Source organism: Hyaena hyaena, unplaced genomic scaffold (genome assembly GCF_003009895.1).
Source record: "Hyaena hyaena isolate Hyena2069 unplaced genomic scaffold, ASM300989v1 scaffold_209, whole genome shotgun sequence".
Lineage (NCBI taxonomy): Eukaryota > Metazoa > Chordata > Mammalia > Carnivora > Hyaenidae > Hyaena > Hyaena hyaena.
This window is the reverse complement of record NW_024080844.1, coordinates 2,266,391-2,280,627: the sequence shown is the minus strand read 5'-3', so window position 1 is coordinate 2,280,627 and position 14,237 is coordinate 2,266,391. Positions and strand designations below refer to the sequence as shown.

The following is a 14,237-nucleotide window of genomic DNA, read 5'->3' as shown; positions in this document are numbered from 1 at the left end:
GTCATTGTGCCTTTATCTTCTACAAAATGGGGGGGGGGGGCTGTTAAGAAATACCAATACCATCCTTGTTCTTGCCTTCTGCCTGAAGTCTTCAATGAGCTGAAAAGTCCAGGGCCCCTGATTTGCTGGGGGGCAGGGAGGACACTATCTACAGACAAGACAATGCTAACATGAGCAAGGGGCCATTCCAACTGAGATGTTCTAGCTCCTTCTACTGCTTTTCTCAAGGCTGATGTTACAGGCCACTGGTAACATCTATTTTTTTTCCTATTTAATATACATAATTTAAAAATAAGAAAAAAATTCTAAATAGAAAGAGGTTTTGAACAAAAAATGTGCATGTTTTTAAAACACCTTTACATGTTTTTCCCCTTGTTGAAGGTGGCCTGTTTTTTAATTTTTTTTTAACGTCTTTATTTTGAGAGACAGAGACAGAGAGCAAGCGGGGGAGGGGCAGAGAGAGAAGGAGACACAGACTCTAAAGCAGGCTCCAGCCTCTGAGCTGTCAGCACAGAACCTGACACGGGGCTCGAACCTACGGACCGCAAGATCATGACCTGAGCCGAAGTCAGACGCTTAACCAACTGAGCCACCCAAGCGCCCCAAAGATGGCTTGTTTTTTAGAAAGAAATACACAGAATACTTGAAGTACATTAACCCAATTGCCTTTCCAGAAGAAGAAAATTATTTAAATAAGATAATTTCAAAAGCAACCAGATGAGAAAGAGATTTTCCTAACATCCTCCCATAATGTTGTCAATGAACACTGGATCCCAAGAGAGAGATACAGAAGGCCACATGTTAGAAATCCCAGTAGCAAGAAAGGTACCATAAGTGGAACTGGAAAGGATTAGGATTAATTCTGAGAGAAAAATAATCTCTTTGTGAAAGACTACTAGTTACTAAATAGAGAAGGAGTCAGCAAAGGAGGTAGTTCATAGCAGCTAAAGATCAGACAAGAAAAGGAATCTCTTCCTCTATAAAGGCACTGTTATCCACTCACTACAGTACTATAAGGTAGGCACTAACATTGTTCTCGCTTATAGATAAGAAAACAAAAGAACAGAGAAAATAAGTACTTTTCTCTGGGCTGTTATAAAGGTTTTTTTTTTTTAATGTCTATTTATTTATTTTTGAGAGAGAGAGTGAGCGGGAAGGAGCAGAGAGACAGGGGTACAGAGGACCCAAAGCAGGCTCTGTCAGAAACTGTGAGATCATTCATGACCTGACCTGAAGTCAGACATTCAACCAACTGAGCCACCCAGGCACCCCCAGGGTTGCTATAAATTAATGAAGGTATATGGTAAGGTCAAAGTCCAAGAATGGGGATGACGAGTCAAAAACAAAATAGGCCATGAAGAAAAATACTCACCTATCTAGAATATTTCTCAAAACCTGCCTACCACCAACACTACCAGACTTTTTGAATTTCCCAAATCATATTGTTGCCTTTTTTTAAAAAAATTTTAATGTTTTATTTATTTTTGAGAGAAAGATAGAGACAGAATGAGCAGGGGAGGGTCAGAGAGAGAGGGAGACACAGAATCTGAAGACAGGCTCCAGGCTCTGAGCTAGCTGTCAGCACAGAGCCCGATGCGGTGAGATCCCATGAACCGTGAGATCATGACCTGAGCCAAAGCTGGATGCTTAACCAACTGAACCACCCAGGTGCCCCCCAAATCATATTGTTTCATGCCTCTACAACTTTTCATATGCTGGGGTTTTTTTCTACCTGAAATAGTAATTACAGTAATGGAATAAAATAATAGTATAACTTTAATGCTTACTACTTTTTAAAAATAGTTTATTGTCAAGTTGGTTTCCATACAACACACAGTGCTCATCCCCGAAAGTACCCTCCTCCATGCCCATCACCCCCATTCCACTACCCCCCCACACACCCATGAGTCCTCAGTTTGTTCTCAGCATTCAAGAGTCTCTCATGGTTTGCCCTCACTCCCTCTCCCCCACTATTTCCTGCCTTCTTCTCCCCCACAGTCCTCCGTTAAACGTTCCTCCTAATCCACCATATGTGCAAACATATGGTATCTGTCTTTCTCTGCCTGACTTATTTTGCTCAGCATAACACCCTCAAGGTCCATCCATGTTGCTACACATGGCCAGATTTCATTCTTTCTCATTGCCATGTAGTATTCCATTGTATAGATAAACCACATCTTCTTGATCCATTCGTCTGATGATGGACACTTAGGCTCTTTCCATGTTTTGGCTCTTGTTGAGAGTGCTGCTGTGAACATTGGGGCACATGTGCCCCTATGCATCAGCATTCTTGTATCCCTTGGGTAAATTCCTAGCATGCTGGTATCTTATAAAAGGAGTTCGGAATTCATTTCTTTAATTAATGAAACTAATACATTTTAAATATGAAAATGTATAAGCATAAGATATCAAACAAAAGCATATGTATGAAATAGAAATGTTAAGGTATATTTTCATTCTATTAGCAATATAAAATCATATAAAACCAAAACATTAAGGATAAAAATACTATAAAAATAAAGAAATGTAATTAATCATGAAAATTTCAATTGAAAAATTATTCAAATTTTCTAAATGTGTCAATAGTATCACCAAGATATTTTGTACAAATTTTTTTTAGTTGTTGAAGTTTTTCTCATTCAACAGTAGTTGCAATTGGTTATAAACTAAAACCAAGTATTTTCCTTCAAATTATTTTACCTTTAATTTGAAGAGAGAGATCTCTAAACAGCTTTTTGCTCTTTTGCAAACACTGCAATCTTTTTATTAAGAGTAAGCTGTAACTTTTTTTCCCCAGGGAAAATATTGTTGGTTCATATTTGTCTTTTTTAATTTCTTCATGTACAGAAAGAGATTCTATTTCAGTTTTCTGATCAGTTTCAAAACGATGGATGAGATTCACATTTACTTAGTTGGGAAGTTTTGGGACTCAAATTATTCTTACAACAGAAATTTTTGCAAAACCACAATATCAACCACCTAAATTTGTAGACTTTTTGTATACATTTAGCAATTAAATTATTAATATTGCTCTCAATACATAAGTGACTCAGATGTCATTTTTTAAAAATACCAAATAATACTATTATACCTATAAAAAGACCACTATTTCAGTTACCTAAAATAGTGGGTAAGTATTCCAGAACATGAGCAATATTGTAATACTAAAATTTGATATTGCAATTACTACACTGCCTGCCATGCTCTATCCCTCATCTCTCCTTTCTCTGGTAAACTCTTTGTCATTCTTCAGGATTCCATAGAAATATTGCCTCCTGAAACCTTCCCTGACCATGCCCAATACTTCCAGGTAAAGTTGACCTATCTCTCCTCTAAGCGATCTCATACTTAATCACACCATATAGTGATTACTTATTTACATATCTGTTTTCTGCTAAACTGTGAACTTGTCCAAGGCTGAATTCATTCATCTTTCTATAACCTGAGCCCTCAGCACAAGGCCTGCTGTTCCTCCACCCTTAATAAATGTTTGATTTTATGTGGAGAGAAATTTTTAAACAGTAATTCATTCTGGTCATGCCTGCTTGAGTACAGTCAGGTTTAGTGACAAAAGCCTGGCCAGAACCAGAGGAAGTTCCACAATCAATAAACAACAAACTACAGAGATCTGTCTTTGGCTCAATAAGAAAACAAGGCATTTCCCAAAAGACCAGAAGTCAGGAGGATGTAACCACAAAAGACCTCAATAGCCAAAGCAACCTTATTTAAAAAAAAAAAAAAAAGCAAACCTAGATGCATCACAGTTCTGGACTTCAGGTTATATTATAAAGCTGTAGTGATTCAAAACAATATGGCAGTGACACAAAAATAGACACATAGATCCATGGAACCGAATAGAAAGCCCAGAAATGAACCCATAACAGTAGCCAAATTCAAAATGGATAAAAGATCTAAATGTGAGATAGGAAACCATCAAAATCCTAGAGGAGAAGACAGGCAGTAACCTCTTCAATATCAGCTGCAGCAACTTCTTTCTAGTTGTTGTCTCTGGAGACAAGGAAAGCAAAAGCAAAAATAAACTATTGGGCTTCATCAAAATAAAAAGTCTGCACAGGGAAAAAAACAATCAACAAAACTAAAAGGCAACCTATGGAATGGGGGAAGATATTTGCTAATGACATATCTGATAAAGGGTTAGTATCCAAAATATATACACAAACTGGTGTAGCTGCTCTGGAAAGCAGTATGGAGGTTCTTCAAAAAGTTAAAAATAGTACTACCCTAGGATCCAGCAATTGCACTACTAGGTATTTATCCAAAAAATACTAAAATGCTAATTCTAAGTGATACATGCACCCCAATGTTTATAGCAGCATTATCTACAATAGCCAAACTATAGAAATAGCCCAAGTGTCCACTGACTGATGAACACGTAAAGAAGATGTGGTATGTATGTATGTATATGTGTACATACATACACAATGAAATATTACTCAGCCATCAAAAATAATGAAGTCTTGCCATTTGCAATGACATGGGTGGAATTAGGGAGTATTACACGAAGTGAAATAAGTCAGTTAGAAAAAGATAAATACTATATGACTTCATTCATATGTGGAATTTTAAAAACAAAACAAACTAACAAAGGGGAGAGAAAAAGAGAGAGGGAGGCAAACCAAGAAGGAGAGAACAAACTGATGGTTACCAGAGTGGGGTGGAATGGGTGAAATAGGTGAAATGGGTGATGGGGATTAGGGAGTGCACTTGCTGAGATGAGTACTGGGTGATGTAGGAAAGTGTTGAATCATTATACTTCACATCTGAAACTAATATTACACTGCATGTTAACTAACTGGAATTTAAATAAAAACTTAAAAAAAATAACTAGCTTCCTAGTTCTTTCCTTAGATGAAACTTATTATCACAGAGACAACTGGGGGGCCCATCTCTGTTCGTATAGATGCTAGTGTGGATACTTTCCAGTTCTAAGAACATGGCATCTATTATGATCCAAACTGCAGCAATGAAGATCTGGATCATGATGTTCCAGTGGTTGGCTATGGCTTTAAAGAAGCAAAATTGGATAACAATAAATGTTGGATTATCAAGAACAGCTAGGGTACAGACTAGGGCATGGATGGCTACAAAATGATGGCCAAAGACCAGGATAACCACTGTGGAACTGCCTCTGTGGTCAGTTTTCCTATTGTGTGAGATGATGGTGATAAAGAAGCCCTTGATTAGGAAGAGGATAGGCCAAAGAAGAATTTTATCTTAACACGGAGCAGATTTTATTGTGTGGGATAAAGCAGTTGAGCCACTGAAGATTCAAGTGTGATTTGATTCTGTGACATTTTACATTGGCAAATGTTCCTCTCTCTCTCTCTCTCATTAGCACTGTAAACAGCTTTGTATGAATTTGTCTGTTAACTTGTGAATGTTCATGCTTGAAAACAATGTATGAAATCAGCAAAACTAAAAGGCAACGATGGGATGGGAGAAGATATTTGCAAATGACATATCAGATACAGGGTTAATATCCAAAATCTGTAAAGAGTTTATCAAACTCAACATCCAAAAAACAAATAATCCAGGGAACAAATGGGCAAAAGACATGAACAGGCACTTCTCCAAAGAAGACATCCAGATGGCCGACAGACACATAAGATGCTCCACATCACTCATCATCAGGGAAATACAAATCAAGACCACAATGAGATATCACCTCACGCCCATCAGAATGGCTAAAATTAACAACTCAGGCAACACAGATGTTGGCGAGAATGCGGACAAAGAGGGACCCTTTTGTGCTGCTGGTGAGAATGCAGACTGGTGCAGCCACTCTGGAAAATAGTATGAAGGTTCCTGAAAAAATTAAAAATAGAACTATCCTATGATCCATCAATTGCACTACTAGGTATTTATCCAAAAGATGCAGATGTGCTGTTTCAAAGGGGCACATGCACCCCTAACGTTTATAGGAGTGCTATTGACAATAGCCAAAGTATAGAAAGAGCCCAAATGTCCATCAACTGATGAATGGATAGAGATGTGGTATATATGTACAATGGAATATTACTCAGCAATCATAAAGATGAATCTTGGCATTTGCAACATGGATGGAACTAGAGTATATTATGGTAAGCGAAATTAGTCAGAGAAAGACAAATATATAACTTCACTACAAATCAACAAGAGAGAATTTAGCAGAAGTTAGACAGCCTGTGTTTGTGGTTAACAGCTTGGGTAACATATGTTTCAATGTACCCAAAACCAACTTTGGTTTTGTTCATTCTCTCTACTGTTTCTTTATTTTCAGTGTCATTACTTCTACTTTTTCCTACTTGTCTACTTTCTTTGGATTATTATTCAGTTGTTCTTTTATTCTAACTCTTTGAGTGAAATGCCTTGCTTATGGTTTTAATGTTTCTTATATTCTATTACATGTATTAAACCAGAATTTAAATTTTAGTTTTATTCCACAGGTTCTGACATTGAGTGATCCTCTTGTCACCTAAATATTTCATGATTTCTAGTATATCTTCTATAACCAATGTATAATTTAAAGAGTGCTTTTGTTTCCAAAATTACAAGGGATTTTCAGTTATCTTCTTGTTACTGCTTTCTAATCTCATTTGTGATTAGAGAACAGAGCACGCTGTAGATTCTTTGATATTTGTTGATACTTTATTTATGGACTTAATTGTGATCAATTTTTTAAAATGTTCCATGGGAGCATTAAGAAAATACATATTCATGGGGTGCCTGGGTGGCTCAGTCAGTTAAGTGTCTGACTTCAGCTCAGATCATGATCTCACACTTTGTGAGTTCGAGCCCCATATATCAGGCTCTGTGCTGACAGCTCAGAGCCTGGAGTCTGCTTCGGATTCTGTGTCTCCGTCTCTCTGCCCCTCCTCCTCTCACATTGTCTGTCTGTCTGTCTCTCTCTCTCTCTCTCAAAAATAAATAAATATTTTTTAAAATTTGGCAGGGGGACACCTGGGTGGCTCAATTGGTTAAGTGTCTGACTTTGGCTCAGGTCATGATCTCGTAGTTCAGGAGTTTGAGCCCCGTGTCAGTCTCTGTGCTGACAGTTTGGAGCTTAGAGCCTGCTTCAGATTCTGTGACTCCCTCTCTCTGCCCATCCCCTGCTCACACTCTGTCTCTCTATCTCTCTCAAAATAAATATTTTTTAAAAATTTTTAATGTTTTTAAATGCATATTCCCTATTTGCTGGAAGTCATTGCTATTTTTAATATTCTTCAATGACCATATTTGCAATCTGAAAAAAAAGTGACTGAATAAAAAGAGCTAATTAGATCATGACTACAAAACTAAAAAATCTTCAAAGGTGTGGTAATATTACTAAGCACCTACTATATATCAACTTAGTATTGCCAACTACTGTGATATTTATATTTACTACCTTTTTTAATCCACACAACATCCTACAAGAAGAATACAATTATTATCCCCGTTTTGCAGATGAAGAAACAGAAGCACAAAAAGAACAGGTAACTTGCTCAAATCACACTGCTAATTAAGAGTGAAGTCTTTGTACTTAACTACTATGCTATATCATCATGTATACACATACCCATATATTTATATGCATATATATGTATGTAAAATATAAGCTGGCACATCAAATTTATTCAACTTTAAATATATATGGTACAGGGCATCTTTAGGTAGTCATAAGTAATACTGATGAGAGAAAAAAGACAAAATACCTCTGGTGGTTTTTTCGTTTAGATTCACACCATATTTTGCCAAAGCTCTAATCACATCACTTTGCCCAGCCATGCAAGCTGCATACAACAAATTTCTCCCAATGATGTCTTCTTCCAAGAGTAGCTGCATGGCCTGTTCATGATGGGGGTTCTCAGGATCTTCAAAAATCTTCTTCAGACCTTCTACATCCCCTGTGAGAGCAGGTGGTAAGAGAGGATTAAGGGTGCCTGTTCCCTCTGGCTCTTTCGCTTCTCCTTCATCATCACCGTCATCTTCTGCTTCATCTTCTTCTTGCTGTGAGAAAAATATTGATCTTTCTGAACTCTCTGACTCTGGAGGTTCGTCTGGCTCCATGAACTCCAAAAATACCTGAGGCAAAAAAAAAAAAAAGCTAATACAAATCCTCACAGATCAATATTTGTTTCTTTCTTTCTTTAGTCAACTGATAATATAGATAGGATGAAAGCACTTAATTGGCTGAAAATAATTATAACAGTAAATTTAACAGGAACAGAAGAAGAAAGAGATCAACATGGGCTAGATTCATATGGAAAATTATATATACTATATACAATATAATATATTAAATAATATATATGTATTTAGACAGGACACCCACTTCCTGGTCTAAATTAGCTGTGCAAGCTAATGGCTGTGTACATGCTTGCATCCAGTGAGAAGGAATTACGCTTTCCCAGATGTTTCATACTACATCACTACTTACATCTTACTTACTTACATATATACAATGGAGTATTACTCATCAATCAAAAAGAGTGAAATCTTGCCATTTGCAACTAGGTGAATGGAACTAGTGTACTGTGCTAAGTGAAATTAATCAGAGAAAGACAAATATCATGACTTCACTCATATATGGACTTTAAGATACAAAGCAGATGAACATAGGAAGGGGAAGCAAGGGCAGAGAGAGAGGGAGACACAAAATCTGAAGCAGGCTCCAGGCTCTGAGCTGTCAGCACCCGACGTGGGGCTTGAACTCACAAACTGGGAGAACATGACCTGAGCTGAAGTCAGACACTCAACCAACTGAGCTACCCAGGTGCCCCTAGTATATATAACTTTTATTTGTATTATATAGTATATATTAGTTTATGATATCTTGTTTAAATTTTCCATATGTAAATATATACGTTTATTTCCATATATAATATATATATTATACATATATACATATGTTACATGTATATTATATATATATATAACTTCTATTAATAACTTATTATTCAGTAGTAATGGATACTTTGTCCTGGGAACATTGGATTATAAGGGTGTTCTTGTATATATGTTATTAACCAAAATACTATTTATCCTTACTACATGTAATATACTGATGTCTTATTTCCCTTATAGTTTTTAAGGCTGGGTGTCACCCGCCAAATTGATTTCATGACCCACTAATGGGGTACAAGCTGCACTGTGAAAAAGCATTAGTTTTGAATAACCTCTACGGAACTATACTAGGAAATCAACAAGAGAGAATTTAGCAGAAGTTAGACAGCATGTGTCTGCGGTTAATAGCTTGGGTGACATATGTTTCAATGTACCCAGGGCAGTTCCAGCTCCATCTGTTCTCCTGCTGTAATTTTTAATAGCATCCTCTATTACTGTCAAAGGTATCTATTCCTCTTACACAATAAGTTGTTCTGTCACCCTATTAATAACATTGTGATCTTCTGGAACATATCTGCTATAGATATCCAGATTCAAACCTTAGAGAACAGAGGCGAAATGTGTTTAAAACACCTTTCCTCACTGGCCTAGTAGGGGCCCAGATATGAGACCTTGAAGATACTGAGAAAATCCTATTTATAGCTCTATTCCTGCTACTAGGCCTATAATACTTTATTTTTTTCTCCTCCATTCCTACTAGCCAAATCCTATTTAGGGCAAGGTATAAACCTGCTTTCTTCCTTAAACTTTCCTTGAGTCCTTTCTAGAATGCACAGGGGTCTCTGCCTCCTCTGACCTTCAAAGGCCATTATATATTTAGTCTGTACCCTACAACTTACCAAATATTGTATTATATTATTTTGTTTGTTTCAAGTATAGAAGAGATCTACTTAATTAGGCTATAAACTGAGTAGGTACAAGAATCGAGCCTTATATTTCTCTTGTGTCACTTTTAGACTTGTCACAATTCTTGACATGTATGTGTGCAATGACTCTTAACGTCAAGCTTGCAATTCTCATTGCTTTTCTTCACAGTCAACAACAATGGGTTTTGGAGTCAGAAAGACTTAAGCTCACAATCCACTCCTGCAATTTATTAGCTGCATAATACTGGGTGATTTACCTAAACTCTTGTAGGAATAACACCAGACCTGGTTTATATGATTGTTCTGTTAGAATATATTAGATGATGCATATGCCAAGCACGTGGTGAGTATTCAGTTAGCAAAACTTATCATCATCATGATATCACCATTCCCCCAGCAAAAGCATTCACAAAGCAAAAACAAAGATGGTAATGCTATTATTTCTTCTTTTTCATTAATACACAGTTGTCCTATGTAAGGTGTGAGTAAATGGGGCTACTCTACCACCACCAAACACTTGATTATAGACAGATTATTCTGCATCTAGAGATCAGTCTGGTCTCAAGTTAATTCAGAGATTTGTACATAAACTGGATCAAATCTGGAAATATGATTCAGGCCAGAATATTCAAAGCTTCGCTTGATAAACCCTTGAATGGAGCTTAATTTCCAAGTCAGCCCACAATAAACATGATTAAGGGAACAGTTCTCAAATTCCTTTACACTCTTAAAAATGAAGAACTCCCCAAATTTTTATGTGGGTTATATCTACCAATATTTACCATATTAGAAACTAAAACTTAAGAAATCTTTAAAATATTTATTATTAGTTCACCTTAAAACAATTATGTGTTAACATACAAAATATGGCTTATGGAAAATAAGTATATTTAACAAGGAAAAGTTAATGAGAAGAGTGGTATTATTTTATATTTTTGCAAATCTCTTTAATGTCTGGCTTAATAGAAAAGCCACGGGTTCAAATGTCTGCTTCTACATTCTCTGTCATAACATGTGATGTTGTGATATCACAGGTCATGTAGCCTCCAGAAAACCACTGTAATGTGAGTGAACAAGTAATGTGAAGAATTCATATGAAGATAGCTTTACTGGTAATATCCCTGAAAAACGTCTTAAGGATCCCCAGGGAATCCTGACCATACTTTGAGAACCAGTGGACTAGGCCTAAGTCCTAGGACTTAAGCCACTCTGGTCTATAGTCAAACCCTCAAGATTATTCTAGTCTAAATCTAGACTAAACTGAGATCAGCCTTTCTGAAATAAAAGGATGAAGTGAAGTCTTCCAGGGCTTTTGAAAGACATCTAATCAGGAGCATAAAAGTAAACTCTCCTGTCATACATTTGTCTATTGATGATTGTGTCCATCATATTGTCTTTTGAAGACAGAGCAAAGAATTCTATTTTTTTTAATGTTTTATCTATTTCTGAGAGAGAGAGAGAGAGAGAGCGTGAGCAGGGAAGGGTCAGAGAGAGAGGGAGATACAGAACCTGAAACAGGCTCCAGGCTCTGAGCTAGCTATCAGCACAGACGTGGGGCTGACGTGGGGCTCGAACCCACGAACCGTGAGATCATGACCTAAGCCAAAGTCTAATGCTTAACCGACTGAGCCACCCAGGCACCCCAAGAATTCTATTTTTTATGATTTTTTTCTTCTTATAACATTGAAGTCTTATTAATATAAGTACTAATAGCATGATCACAATAATATAGCTTTTCCTTTCTTCCTTTTATCAATATTCTATATATTGAAATATTTAACTCCACTTCCTCACTAATATTTTTGTTTTAGAAAATACTTATTTTTCATGAGAAATATGTAATTTAGATCTAATATAATGGGTTTATATTTTTTTATTGTTAAAAGAATTGATAAACATATTTTTAATTCTGTTTTAATTTCTAATCTTTTTATATTTTCAATGCTTACTGCAGGGCTAGATATAACCCACATAAAGGAAAGCTCTTTGGAATCATCTTAATTTTTTAAGATGAAATGACTTCAGTTGACTTATGACAAATAGTCTCACAAAGAATGATGGACCCCTCTCTTGATGTATTATGGAATTTATAAGGAGTTACTCAACGATTACCTGTAGACTAAAAATATGTTATGGACATTGACAAATTTTCAGGGCCTTTTAATTCATACTGTAATGTGAATGTTATAATTTTTTTAAATTCACATACAAGTTAGTTAGCATATAGTACAATAATGATTTCAGGAGATTCCTTAAGCCCCTTAACCATTTATACCATCAACCCCTCCCACAACCCCTCCCGGAACCCTTTGTTTGTTCTCCATATTTTGTCTCTATGTTTTGTCCCCCTCCCTGTTTTTACATTATTTTGCTTCCTTCCCTTATGTTCATCTGTTTTGTATTTTAAAGTCTCATATGAGTGAACTCATATGATATTTGTCTTTCTCTGACTAATTTCGCTTAGCACAATACCCTCTGGTTCTGTCCATGTAGTTGCAAATGGCGAGATTTCATTCTTTTTGATTGCCAAGTAATACTCCATTGTATATATTTTTACCATATTTTCTTCATTCATCCATCAGTGGACATTTGGGTTCATTCCATACTTTGGCTATTTTTCATAGTGCTGCTATAAACACTGGGATGCATGTGCACCTTCAAAACAGCATACCTGTATCCTATGGATAAATACCTAGTAGTACAATTGCTAGGTCATAGGGTAGTTCAATTTTAATTTTTTGAGGAACCTCCATACTGTTTTCCAGAGTGGCTGCACCAGTTTGCATTCACATGGAATCAATGTATTTTTTTTTAAAGTTCATTCATTTATTTTGAGAGATAGAGAACACGGAGGAGGTGTAGAGAGGGAGCGAGAGAGAATCCCAAGCACAAGGTTTCTCTGCACAGTCAGCACAGAGGCCCTAAGCAGGCCTCCGTCACACTAACCATATCATGACTTGAGCAGAAATCAAGGGTCAGACACTCAACCGACTAAGCCATCCAAGCATCCCAGGATCAGTAATTATTTTAAAAGTAAGGGGCACCTCATTTCTGTGAGTCAGAGGTACCCTGCTTTAGTCTTTATTTTGGCATTTATTAATTACGTGACTTTTCTCAACTCCCTCTCCTTATTTGTGAAATGAGAATAGCACCTGCTCTGCTTTACTTAATTAGCGCTGGGAAACAAGTCTATAACTCTTCCTTTTAACTATAAAGTGTGAACTCTTTTCAGGCTGCTAAGGCACGAATAATAGAAAACCACGTAGGCCATGGTCTCACCCAATAGGCCATTCCCAGGAAGCCACAAGTAAGTAAACAGCTTAGAGTGAGATAAGGGATATAATGGAGATAAACAGAGCTTTGAGGGTAAAGAGGCTGGACAGCTAAATTACACTCGGGAGAGTCACGAGGTTCAAAAAAGGTTTCCCAGAAGTGGTGACCCCTCACCATGGAAGAGTAGGAGTCTCAAAATGAGGAGAAAAGGGCAAACCAGGGAAGAAGAAGCATAAACAAAGGGCAAGGAGTCACATAAGCTTGAGTTATGACAGATGAATAGATCTTAAGGGCTTTTAAGCTACTTGAATTTTTTCCTCAAAAAACGTGGTCCCTCCAGAATTTTAAGTCCCAGCTCAAGGAGAAGACCCCAAAGGGCAGCCCTGGGCCCCGGGGGTTAAACAAAGGAAGGCCTGAAGAAGAGGAAACAGAGTGGCGGCCACACGGCGCGTCGCAGGAGGTCCGGCGGGGCGGGCGCCAGTCACTTCTGGACACCTGAGTTCGCTTCCGGCCTGAATCACTGAGGGACTCACCGAGATCCCCGAGGCTGTCCGCGGGGCGAGGGCCGCTAGGGAACGCCCTGGCAGAGGCAAACCCTAAGGACGCCGCGGCTGAAGCCCCCTCCCCTCCCGCTCCTGCCTCAGCTGCAGTACGCAGAGACGCCCATTCGTCGCCCGGTTCCCACCCCGAGCGCCCACCGGGGCCCTCCGCGCGGGACCCCGACTCACCGCTCCCCAGGTCCCTGGCTTCCGCGGTTACCATGGCGACGGCGCACCCGTGCGCGGTAGCGCCGCCCCGCGCGCTGCGGTTCCGGGGGCGCGGCGACGGTCAAGGTCGCAGGTGGCTTGTGGTGAGAGCGGGGTAGAAAACCGGTAGGAATTCATGCAAGTGAGGTAAATGCTACTTTCGGACGGTGGCGTGTGGCTTTTTCTTTATTTGCTAAAATTTTCTATAATATGGTCTATATTTATTTTACAACTTAAAAAAATAAAATTTAAAAATAAGGCGTGCACATTGTTTGCCTGGGCGCGTCTTACATCTTCTGTTTGGCCTTTGAACTGCAGAATTTATAAAAAATATGAGGATGCTTTCTGAAAACTACGAAAGATCTTAATTATAACGGAAGACTTGCTTAATTTTCCAGTCGTGGGGGGTGGTCTCTGTCTTATGGTTTGAGGTCATTGTCACATTGACTTTCCTGAGAACTCACAA

At 37.9% G+C, this 14,237-nt stretch overlaps 1 protein-coding gene across 2 annotated transcripts in view; it reads right to left on the bottom strand.

Annotated features, from left to right (window-relative positions):
• The window catches only part of ANKRD45 (ankyrin repeat domain 45), a 48,418-nt gene extending 34,526 nt beyond the window's left edge, over positions 1-13,892 (bottom strand). Inside the window, exons 1-2 of one of the 2 annotated variants that reach the window (XM_039242368.1) lie at positions 13,521-13,892; positions 7,695-8,064 (exon numbers count right to left, since the gene is read on the bottom strand). In XM_039242368.1, the coding sequence (XP_039098299.1) occupies positions 7,695-8,064; positions 13,521-13,787 (637 nt within the window). In that variant the 5' untranslated portion in view covers positions 13,788-13,892. The remainder of the gene's footprint in view (positions 1-7,694; positions 8,065-13,520) is intronic. The other variant, XM_039242369.1, reaches the window with a different exon arrangement.
• Positions 13,893-14,237: the final 345 nt, after the last annotated feature.